General features: G+C 32.6%; 1 protein-coding gene across 1 annotated transcript; it reads left to right on the top strand.

The window, feature by feature from the left end:
* The first annotated feature begins 5,848 nt into the window (after positions 1–5,848).
* LOC130724180 (putative nuclear RNA export factor SDE5) lies at positions 5,849–12,099 on the top strand. Its single transcript, XM_057575354.1, has 12 exons — positions 5,849–5,994; positions 6,732–7,313; positions 8,405–8,430; positions 8,842–8,916; positions 9,369–9,439; positions 9,639–9,850; positions 10,517–10,599; positions 10,727–10,783; positions 11,124–11,191; positions 11,301–11,404; positions 11,513–11,586; positions 11,695–12,099. Exons 2-12 carry the CDS (start codon positions 6,758–6,760, stop codon positions 11,809–11,811), a joined length of 1,443 nt encoding a protein of 480 aa, XP_057431337.1. The 5' UTR covers positions 5,849–5,994; positions 6,732–6,757; the 3' UTR covers positions 11,812–12,099.
* Positions 12,100–12,218: the final 119 nt, after the last annotated feature.

Genomic DNA, 12,218 nt, shown 5'->3' with positions numbered 1-12,218 from the left:
TGGCATTTAAGGTCTGTTATCATGTAGTGTTTAGTGCCTATGTGTATGTGTTTTGGATTTGTGCGTTCAAGTAAGGAAGGCAAGGTGGCTTCGTGGCATTGGGTTTGGAAGGTCTAGTGTAAAACAATTCTGGATGTGCACTTTGGCTCTGGCTATTTTTTTTATAAGTTTTGGGATCTCTGTGTAAGATGTGAACTTTGGTGGGATTATTTTGTCTCGGAGCATTTTGGCCCTTTGAATTTTGAGTATTTTTTTTCCTTGTTAGGCTTTTTCGGTTTTTCCTACTGGGTTTTTCCTAGGAAAATTTTAATGAGGTTCATTCTCAAAAAATTTGTTTGGCCATAGTGCGGGTCTTCAATATGTAATGGTTTGGTGTTTTTCTTATCTTGTGTGCTCTTTGGAAGCACCTTAATAATATTCAGTTTCATTTTAAAAAAAAAAATACTAACTAAAATATTCTACAGATTGTGTTTGTGGATTCATGTCTAATGAGATTCAATCATGAGTCCTAACCCTTCAAGTTAATCCAATAGTGAAAATAAACATTTTAAAATTATGGAAATCTTTATAGAAAAAAATAATTATGGTAATTCCTTTTTTCTTGAACTCATGGTAATTTCAAATTATGATATTTGTACATCCTCTGAATGGATAATGTGAATCAATTAATAAGTGGATAATAAAAAGAAATAATATAGTACATATCAATTGGAAGGTAAATACATAAACTAGTAATATTTTAATAGATTTTTATTTTACGGATGTTGTGAAATAGATTTTTTGATAGGCCGAAGTAATAGAATAGTATTATTTACTTTTTGATAGGGACGATAAAACTGTTAGTTAGGATTTTTTGAAACGATTAGATAGAATTAGTTAGGTTAAACTGTCTATGAATTTAAAATATAAAATAAAAACTATTTCTTATATATAGCTGTAACTAATCAGTGAAATATTGGAAGGAATTATGAACAGTAAACCACCATTCGGATTGGAGCTCTCATCATCTACAATGAACGAGAGAGAGGTTAGTCAGGTTAAACCTGTTTAATTTCTTGTAGTTGATTACAATTTTTTTTAAAGAAACAGTTTCTTGCAGTAAATTACTTTAGAGCTAGATTAAAGGACACTGTCAGTGTAAACCGATATAATTTCAATTTTTATCCATGTAGAAATCAATTTAAAATATGATGATACACGAGTTCAAAATAAAATAAAATATGATGATACACATTTGAGGGATGGAGGGGAAAGGAATTGGGGGATTAATTCCATGTATCAGAGTGAAAAGAGAAGAACGGAGGGAGAGACTGAGAAAAACATGTGTGACGACTGTATGAGATTTTGTTTTATGTTAATTCAAATAAATTATTAGAAATTGAGTCGAATGCGGCAAAAACCTGAAATTTTTGCGTAAAGTTATTCTAATGGTGCATATTTTTTAATTTCATAATAAATGTTTTTTTTTTCTTTCTAATTTTAAATTTTTTTTGCAGCCACATCTACTTTATGAATACACTAACGGTTAATTTTTTTTACAGCCACATCTACGCAATGTGTGCCCTAAACCACCACTCGGATTGAAGCGCACGACATCTGCAATGAAAGAACGAGAGAAAATGTGGCGTAAGATGCAAAAATCCAAAAAGCAAAACTCATCAACAACGCTCAAGTTCGCACCTGCTACCTTTTATGCTAAGTTGCTGAATGTCGGAAAATACAATGTAAGATATGATATATGGTTAATAAATGTCAATGTGTATGCATGCAATAATCAATTTCATTTAAAAAATATTTATTTTTTAGCTAAATTAAGGAATACACATTTAATATAAATAATTTTGATGCAGTTTATACCTACAACTGTCAACCAATTGGTGGTGAAGTGTCAATTTGCAAGGAGAAAGCTTATATGGGAGATTTTAGATAGCAGTAAGAATAAAAAGTTCAAAGCTGAAGTACCATGGGATAGAATTTCGGCCATAAGAGCTTTTATTGAAGAAAACAAGACTGAAATCCTTGAAATTGAGGTGTGTTATTCTTCCTATTCTTATTAATTTCTTTCCTGATCTTTTCCTCTTGATTAATTAGAATAATCAATATACATTTATTTGATCTTGAATTTCATTTTTTCATCCCCAGCTTGATGAGCAACCAATTTTTCATAAGGAGATTAATTCACAAAGCACACACACCACGTGGGAGATATCAGATCATGATTTCACAGGAGGTCATGCTATGACGTACCGGTATGTATTTATTTTCTTTGTTTTTTTTTTGAAACTTTATTTATTTTCTTTGTTAAACATTTAAGTTTATTTTTAAATTTTTTGTCACATATGCTTAGGTTAAAATTCAGAATTACCTACTAGTGGCACTCAATTAAATTAATAAATTTTAATTTTTAACCCTATATAAATTTTTCTATTGCAATCATTAAAAAATACAAAATTCTTGTACTTTTAGTCTTTTGTGACTAGAAAAACATGCTATTTTGTTTCCAATGAATCAAAAGAAAACATGCTATTTTTTATGGTAATGTGTAGCATTATGATTGAATAATATTTTAATAGGAATTAAAAGTAATAATTTTAAAGTACAAGATAGATATTTAATTAACACCTTTTAAAAGTTATCTAAATCACTATAAGTAAGTATCCGCTAAAATTGCTCTAATCTGAAGTAGTTCAATAATAATTTAACGTATTATGAACTAAAAGTAAATCTAGGGCGATTTACTTAAGCTAGGGTTATTTACCTAAGATAAATTTGTATGATTTAAACAAGCCTTCCAAAATTTGGTCAACTTTGCTTTATAATTTCTCTAATTGTGTGAATAAATTGTAATGCTTATGTGAAATATGATATAATCATGTAGGATTCATCATTTGGAGTTCGCTAGTGGAGATTTGGGTCAACACTATGAAAATATGCTAAAGTGTGATGAGAGACTAATGAAATTGAGCCAACAACCTTTTCCAAGGCTGGACTCTCCATATTTTGGCCCACCTGTGCTATTTAAAAACATCAGAGATTACAACACTGTGCAACATGATGAATTAATGGAACAAGTTATGGCTTTAGATCGAACACAACCATTTCTCAGTGAGCTCAAATCCACCATCAACCATGAGCTCTCACAACACTTGTAAAATGTATTATGACTAGATTACAAATCCGCACATTGCGTGGCGTAAGAAATTATTTGTGAATTTTATTGTAATATAATTTTTTTAGTGAAATATAATATTCTTATTCTTATATTAAAATTTATAAAAAGTTATCATATTGGGAAATGAAATGAGATTTTGATTATGAACCTTTATACTAAAAAAAAATTAATGAATTGGGTGCGTCGCTAATTAAGTAATTATGTAGTTAATTGATGTTTGTAAATTGTGTGTATTTGAAAATTTGAGAATTTTATTGGTATCTTTATCAAAGTACTAAGTTTGTTTATGATTTTTTTTTTAATTTAATGGTTGTACACTATCAGTGTAAAAATATTTTACACAGACATTCAATAATTGAGTGTCACAAATTCAAAAGCATTTATATTTCTTTTTATTTTAATTAAATTAAAAACTTGTTTTCTGATTTGGAAACTCATCATTGGATGTATGTATAAGAAAAAATTACACTCACACTCACACTCACACTCACAGTGCATTACCATTAAAATCTTTTTTTTTTCTTTAAAAATCAATCGTTTGTTTGAGCATTTGAAAAAATTGTTTTAATTAGCTTTTAAAAGAAGTCGTTGAGATAGATGGGGAAGAAAATAAAAAATTGTCTTAAATTAGTGTAATCAAACAGTTATAGTTTTCTTAAAAAACCAATTTCATTTTTTAGATTGCTAAATATTGTTTTTTTAATATGATAGTGTGTGTGTTTGAATGTCAATTCAGTCCACGTGAAAACACTATCTTCTTAATTCATAAACATTCCAAATTAATTGTGTTTGGACACATTTTGAAAACGTGAATGACAATGTAAAACATTTTGTGAAAATATGTTATTTTATTGTCTTGTTCAAAGTATGTAATTACTGTTAATGGTTGTGGTACTCACTTTACTCTTTTTTTTGTTACAAGGAGGGAAGACCCCAGTACTCACTTTACTCTCTAAAATGATTTTAGAAGAGTCAAATCTCAAATATAAACATTCCTAACCAAGTAGATTGACGTAGTGATTCAACAATTCGTCCCTCAATCGTGTTGTTGAATGTTCGAATCTTAACTCTTATGAATGGTTAAAACTCATTGACGGTCTTCTATCGTTTAGTGTTCTGACCGTGAGACGAAGGTTCGACTATCGATTGTAGTGATACCTTTACGAACAAAAAATGCAAACATTCCACATTCCAATTCTAATGCATGTTTGGATACAAGTTAAGTTGCTCTCAAAAGAATTTCAAGCTAACAAAACAACAAAGTTCCTTTTATTTTTTCTCTCATAATTTGTGTCAAACCACTAATATTATTATGCTTAGAAAAAAGGAAAGAGATTCTAATTCTCTACAACATGCGTTGTCTAATGAACATTTGAAAACATCACATGTTGACACATGTGAACAAATTCACCGTTGATTTAATATTAAAATATTGAATAGTTGATATTAACTCAATTAAATGACTGAAATACTCCTTTTTCCGAACCCACCCCCAACTCCCCCCCCCCCAACACACACACACAACCACTCACACACTCACTCACTTTCTCGTCGCCGCCCCTCCTCCATCCCACTGCTGCGCTTTCATCAGTTACAATAGCCGCACCTTCACGACCAGCTGCAACTCTAGCGCCATATGTGAATCAACCACGTGTGATGTGACTTTCACCTGCGACGATCAGTAGTTTCTCAGGTTTCACTCTCTTTCTGATGTTTTTTTCTAGATCTTGAAACTCCATCCCTATAAATTAGCCTTTACAAACCCTAAATATGGATGTTCCATGAAATTAACAAACCCTAAACTCATAACCCCATGAGATTTCACAAATCTCAAATCTTTAATGAAAATCCTTCAGAGTTGTGGGAGCTTGAAAAAAAATCTCATAATAAATTAAAAAAAATATGGGGAAGAAGAGATTCCTCCTTAGATCGAATAGAGAAGATGCAAATGCGGATGACAAATCGAGGGCATATGCATAATTTCATTCCTAATTTTTCACATGTATAAGTATATAATAAACTTTCAAATGTACATTAGATAATGCGATTCGTAGCCCTCTTCAATCAACAAATCACACAAATAACGATAACGATAACTCTTAACTTTAATAATTTATTTGTTATTTAGATTAATCTATTCCATCACTGATTACAAAATCCTGTCTCACTGGTTTTTAATTGCAAAGATCTTATTTTTTATTTTTAACTTCTGAAAAAAATTGAAAAACTTTAGAGACAAGCTGCTTGTTTTGGACGGGATGACTCAAAAGAAGCTTTCTGAGGAAGAATTCTCTTTTTTTGATTGAGAGAAGCTTGCTGAGGAAGAATTCTCATTGAATATGATTGATTTGTGCATTTAGCAATTTAGCAATAACAATAAAGATCTGTGTAAACCAACATGCAATAGTGTAGACCAATAAACTAAATAGATATTGAAATATTGAAAAGATAAACATAATAATAATATAATATAATAATGGGTGAAGACTACGGTACATGAATGACTTAGGTGGTGCAACTTACACCATAGTAATATATAATATGATGTGACTGAAATGAAGATAGTGAGATATCTCAAACTCTATGCAATGTTTAGTGTTACACGTATTATTTATTTAGCAATAATAAGTAAAAATCAATATCCAAAAAATTCTTAGCCAAATATTCTCATTTTTTTATTTTTTGCTTTTTCATTTTTCATTTTTCTTCTCATTCAATTACTATTTCCAGCTTCACATATATATTGCTAGCTCAGAGCAATAACAGCTTTTGTGGACTTCTCCTCCTTCAAATTCCACCCTCCACAGTTCTCGCATGCCCAGGTGAGTATTCATTCTTCTTCTCTTCAGTTATTGCCAATGGGTTCAAATTGTGTGAGAAATTTTATTCTGTTGAATTCAAATCTCAGAAACTTACATAGTAACAACGAAACGAGAAAATCGCATCTGGGTCTTTTCTTTTTTTCATACCCCACCTCCCCATTTTCGTAAAGTTTTCACCTTTTGCCATTTTTATTGAGATCGTGTTGGTTTCACTGCCTCACTGGTTACCGTTTGATTGCATTGTTATCTCATCTAGGTGCAGTTTTTTTCCTAACTTTATCTGTTTTTATTTTTAATTTTTGGAACATGTTTTTCTTTCATGGTTTAGGATTCTGATTCTGAGTTGCTGTCTTGTTTTAAATGATTGTGTGAACATGAATATGTTGATGTTTCATATGTAATTTTTCTCTATGGTTTTCTTTGCATTGAAGAAATGGCACTAACCTTTTATTTGTCTTGTTTGATACTTTGAGTACTTGAGTCATTCCCCCAAGGCAATGCTCTCTTCACTCTTTTTTCTCTGTCTACTTTCTTTAATTGTTCTTCTGAAATTTGTTTTTTATGATTGGCAATTCAACATTGGATGTAAACACATACAGTAACACATTCTTTAGAAATGCTTTGATTTTCTGTAACAAAAACTTATGCATATGCATAAGTTTAGGATGCCATCATTATATTCCCTGGTACAATGAATTTTGACTAATTGATAAACTTATCACTATTTTATCTGACAGTGATTCAAATTTCAAATATATTTGGGATGGAAGTCTCTGGGCAAAGTGTGCTCACATATGACGAAGAACAGGCATTGAAGTGCTTGCTTGATGCCTTTGACCCTGCATTTTCTCTGGATGATATAGCTTCTGCCTATTGCAAGGCGAGCCGGAATGCAGACTTGGCTGCGGAAATTTTGAATGAAATGCAGGGAAGCTCCTCCACCTCTGGAACCCAATCATCCAAGACAGATTCCAGAGCTGAAGAGACTTCAGTATCATCTGATGGATATTTCTCTGAAAATCCCTGCCAAGAGAGGAAAAACGCAAGGCACAAAGCTCGCCCGGTTTCATTAGGTTCTGTCTCAGGGGTTATTGGTAAGGATTATGTTAGACCGATGCCCTCGGCAAATGGGTCTTATGGTGTCACTAAACCAATTAAGTTGGATGCCAAGGAATTCCCGATGACTGGAATCTGGCGTGAAAAAAGCAAGCCAAATACTTTCAAGCGTGATCAGCTTCACAAGGACATGGAAGATTTCTTATTTAAAATGCTTGGAGAGGGCTTTCAGCTTGACAGAAATATGATACGAGAAGTTCTGGGTACATAACCGAAACTTTTTGCTGTTGAAACATTAATGAAGCTATTTTCTTCTCTCACATGTTTGAGATTTCCTTAATTTTTTTAATAATCTCAACTACATAACTGGAACTTTTTGCCGATGAAACATTATTCAAGCTATTTTCTTCTATCATTTGTTGAGATTTCCGTAATTTTTTTGTTTAGAATCTCAACTACAATAACAATAATCAGAATTTTTTCCCACTAGATAGGGTTGGATACATGGATGGAATGGCATTATAATGTCCTATCATGAAGGATGTCTAATAACTAACCATTCAAATTCAACTCTTCTTATTGGGTTATATAGTCTTTTTTTCCTTCCTTTAGCTGTGCTATTTTCCCATCTGGTCTATGTTCTTTGCATGTGTTTCTACCAGTATTTCTACAGGTCTTCTCTAGACATGCCCAAATAATCTGAAACAAAATTATACCATATTTTCTATAACAAGTGCTACCCCAAATGGCCAAATCCCAAATTACTCTCTGATCTTTTTCGTTCATATTGTTAACTAGTTTTGTGTGACCATTTTATCCATTGTAATATTTTCATCTCTGCAATATCGAGCTTACTTTCTTGTTGGCTCTCTACGTCCTTTCTATGATATTTTGTGTCATCTTCTCTTTTGATCATTTCATTATAGAAAACTCATATCTACTAGTCTTTTTTATTCAACTAATCTAATATCAATTTTTTAAATTTTTTATTGATTGTTTGTAACTGATACATCATTTTTTAATGTAAATTTAGTTATTTTGATCATAATCATGTTGGGCTTGAATATATCATTTTATATAGCTGTTTAACATCATATTTTCTATCTTGGGTGTCAATTTTCGTTATGCTAATAAATCTGGTTTTACTTTGTATTATCATTTCTTACTATTAGTTATCAAGTATACTGGCTTGACTGTGTGCTAAACAATGCAATCAACTGACAACATTTTGTAATGCTTCCTATTAATTAATTTCATTATTGAGACAAGTAACTCATAAGCTGAACTATATTATTATTAGCTTTATTTCTTTAGTTTGTATTAACAGCTGCCTGGTTTTGTTGCAAACATGCAGATACTTGCGGGTATAACATGCAGAAGGTACATAATAATTGTTTTATGCAGCCATTGTTGATGTTTTCTAATTCTTATCTCCCCCCTCTGGGATTTGTATGAGGATCTGCAAATTTACTTTTTATTGTATCTATACTGAAATATGATCATTCATGTGGCCCTTACCCAATAGCTTAAGCTTTTGGGATAATTGGTTCTTGGCATATACTTTTATTTAGGGTTCAAACTCATTTACCTTTTCTGGTTTGTCCATAAGATACCTCAACTTTTCTGATTTTCTTAATGAAATACACATACATAATTAGTTTGCATGGGATCCTATTATCCTAATGTCAATTTTGTAATTACATCTCTAACTTGCATTGCATGACATCATAGTGGGGCATTGAAAAATAGCACTTGTGATCTTTGTTGAATATATATATTGTCATCATCCAGAGCTTGGAGAAACTGCTTGATCGATCAGTTGTGGCTGCGGACGAAAGATCAGCTGTTGGGGATTCAGCTGGGAAGGTTAGTTTGAATGCAGCCTATTTGATACTTGAAGCTGCATTAGGATTACTTCTGTTACTTTTTGTTCTGAAAGATGTTTGCCACATGCCAGCCTTTCTGTTGAATGTTGTCAAATGATATACATGAATCATTTTTCGTAACCAATTGTTCACAAAGGGAGGACATAATTTTTGGTGAAACATATATTTCTGATCCCTTCCCCCGTTAATTTTTTCTTCATTTAGTTTAGGCCATGTCCATTGTTGGTTTTTATTTTTCCCTTGATTATTATCCAATAAAAAATTAGCTTTTGGCTTCCTGTTCTTTTTGTGTTGGCTATGGTTTTGTATTCTCTATCTTTGTTTTTTACTATCTCCTTTTATGCTGAAAGTTATATCTTGATGTCTCCAATTTCACACTCTGATAGTCATCTAGATTCTTGAATGCATTTTAAGCGAACTGTACTTTCACAGTTTACAGATACAAAACCAAAATCTGAAGAACCTTCGTCCGAAAGAAAGTCTGAGAATTTAAATATCGGACGGTATATTTTTCTTTTTCTTTTTTCCTTTCATTTTTTGTTTATGTTTATATCTACTATATCTGACATTATCTTATTTACTTTTAAAAATAAGGGAGTTCTACTTTATCTTTTGTTTTGATTGGTGTTTTGCTCTAATGGCATAATCAATTCATTTCCATTCCATACTTTGGGTTGTTATGTATATTCTTTTTATCCACAGTAATGAGGAGCTGCAACAGAAAGGGACACACGACCTTCAGAAAGAAGTCCTGTCTTCATTATTTAATTATCATGAGTATTCCGAGGAACCTCCAAGAAGAATTGTAAATCATGTGAATACGAATTCAAGATATGGACATGTGGTTACTGAACCACCCGAAGACTCGATGAAAGAGTACAAGATCGACATGGACTTCTCTCGAAATGTAGAAGGTACTTCCATCCACTTTCCTGGCAAATCCGATTCTCAATCTCGGTTGTCATTTTGATATTCAAGAAAACTTGATTTCCAGTTATTTTTTTGGTTGTTAAACGTTCAGTTATTGAGTTATATGACATTTATTGAGGGAGATGGTGCATTCAGTTTGGAAGGGAAGAATTCTCTCTGTAAGAGTTAGAGTAGCTTCTTTCCTCACCGATTTATAACATGCGCACCCTATTATACTCTGGATCTCTATCACAACTAGCTGATTCACATGCTGCTCTCACTCTGCCAATTATTTGAATATTTGCTGTTTTAATTAGAACAAGTACTTCATACATCCCTATCGTGGAGAAGCTGATGGAAAATCGGTTAGGTATTATAGACGTGAACAAAGAAGACCTCTGCAGCACTAGTAAGAAGGGTAGATAATATGGTCTTTAGTCCTGTGAAGAGGGATAGAGGGAGACCAAAAATACATTTGAAGATATTTGTAAAAGTGACCTCATTATCAATAATATCTCTCAAAATCTGGTTTTTTTTTATCAAGCTCAATGGCGTAGTGTGATCCATATAGCCGACCTCACTTAGTGGGACAAAGCTTTTGTTGTTGTTTTTTATTTTCTCCCTTTGAAGTTGAGTTTTACTTTGTATAATATTAGTTCTGCGCATTGCAGATGCGGAGGACGAGGAGGAGTACCAAAGTTTGCGTAGAGCTGTGAAGGAGTATCGAGCGACAATGAATGAATATTACAAAGCAGTATGTTGCATTCTTTTTTCCAGCATAACAGGGGTTATATTTTTGTCCCACATTTGATTTTTAAATAGTTTGGGGTTATTTGCTTTGTACACTATAAAGTACACTCATGGATCACTTGTCACTTCAGGCAGTTGATGCATTTGCCAAGGGGGATCAGACTAAAGCAGAAAAACTCTTAGCTGAGGTATTGTTTTTATAGATTGTCCCTGGCAATAAGTTTCTTAGTGATACGATAAACGTTGACTTTTTTTAGAAGTTGTGAATTTCCAGTTCATTGATATAATGGGTTCTTGTGTGCTATTAGTGCTGGTTTTCTTTTCGTTTTTTTTCCTTGCCTGCTTGTAGCTGTGTTCATGTTTCATTCACTCTTTTTTACTAATACTGTATCATAAATGGATACTCCTTTCAGCATCTAGGGTTAGTTTCCATTATTTCAGAAAATATGTGTTTAGTCTTAACTTAGCAAACTTACAATTATCCTGGTTAATCAAATTTTGTCATTTCACTGGCGTATGCCATGACAGGGAAATTTTTTTCTCCAAAAGGTTCGTGATGCAGATGAAGAGTCTAGCAGAATGATTCTCGGAACTAGGTTAATATCTTCTGCTCTAAAACTTGCGTTGCTTCACTTTTTGTTTCCTAGCATGGGAAGTTTTGTATGATAGATAATACAATATTTCTTTTGTTGTATTTGTTGGCAGCACTGAAGAGGACCAAGAAATGGTGCTTGACTTGCAAGACCATGGTGCAAAGGAAGCTAAGCGTCTGCTTAAGAGTCATCTTTCTTCTCTTTCTGGCATTCCATGTAAGTTTTGGAATTGAACTATACTAATCAGTATAAATTCTTTATACCTTTTCAATTTTCCTTCTGTTTTCAATGGTAATTTGAATGTTCCTCTATCTCCTCCATCAGCATTTGAGTACCTCAAGGTTATCATTGATGCGAATGATCAAGAAAAAACCAAACAGTCTCGCAGGAGACTAGTGGTAAGATTGATTGATTTCTTGAAGTTCAACTTGCTATATATTTATGTTTGAATTTGCATGGCTGTTGTTGTGACAATTTGTGACGTAGTAGTCTTTGATTTTTTACAGATACTAAAACTATTAGAGGAGGAATCCATAAAGTGGGTTGAAGGGGAAACAGCGGGTACAATATTGATCCGGTTGCAAAGCATAGAGCGGAAACGTTTGAGTTTTTTCAAAACATAGATAGCAGTAATCAATATGCCATCTGTGACGAGCTATCGAATGAAAATTGGAATTAAGGTTGTCTTTGGCCCTATGGAGTAATTCACCCAATTTTTGGAACATTTTTTGAAATATGAGGAACCAAATCAAAAGATATCCTTTTTGGGTTTGCTAGGTACATGTCATTTTTTCTTCTAAGCATTGATAGCATGCGGGTAAAATGCAAATTTTGTTCACTTGCAACTACAGATTATGAGGTTTTGACGCTTCAGTTGAGCTGATATGAATGATTCAACTCAAAATTGCTTTTACAGTTAGTATATTATAAAACACTTACAAGGTGTGGTGTAGTAATTAACTCACTTTGTCGCTTAACCATGAGGTCGGGGTTCGATCTTCGCCTATGAAAATGCAGCGCATATTGTGAT

This window comes from Lotus japonicus, chromosome 6 (assembly GCF_012489685.1).
Source record: "Lotus japonicus ecotype B-129 chromosome 6, LjGifu_v1.2".
Classification (NCBI taxonomy): Eukaryota; Viridiplantae; Streptophyta; class Magnoliopsida; order Fabales; family Fabaceae; genus Lotus; species Lotus japonicus.
The sequence above is the reverse complement of the archived record's forward strand: the minus strand, read 5'-3'. Positions and strand labels throughout refer to the sequence as shown.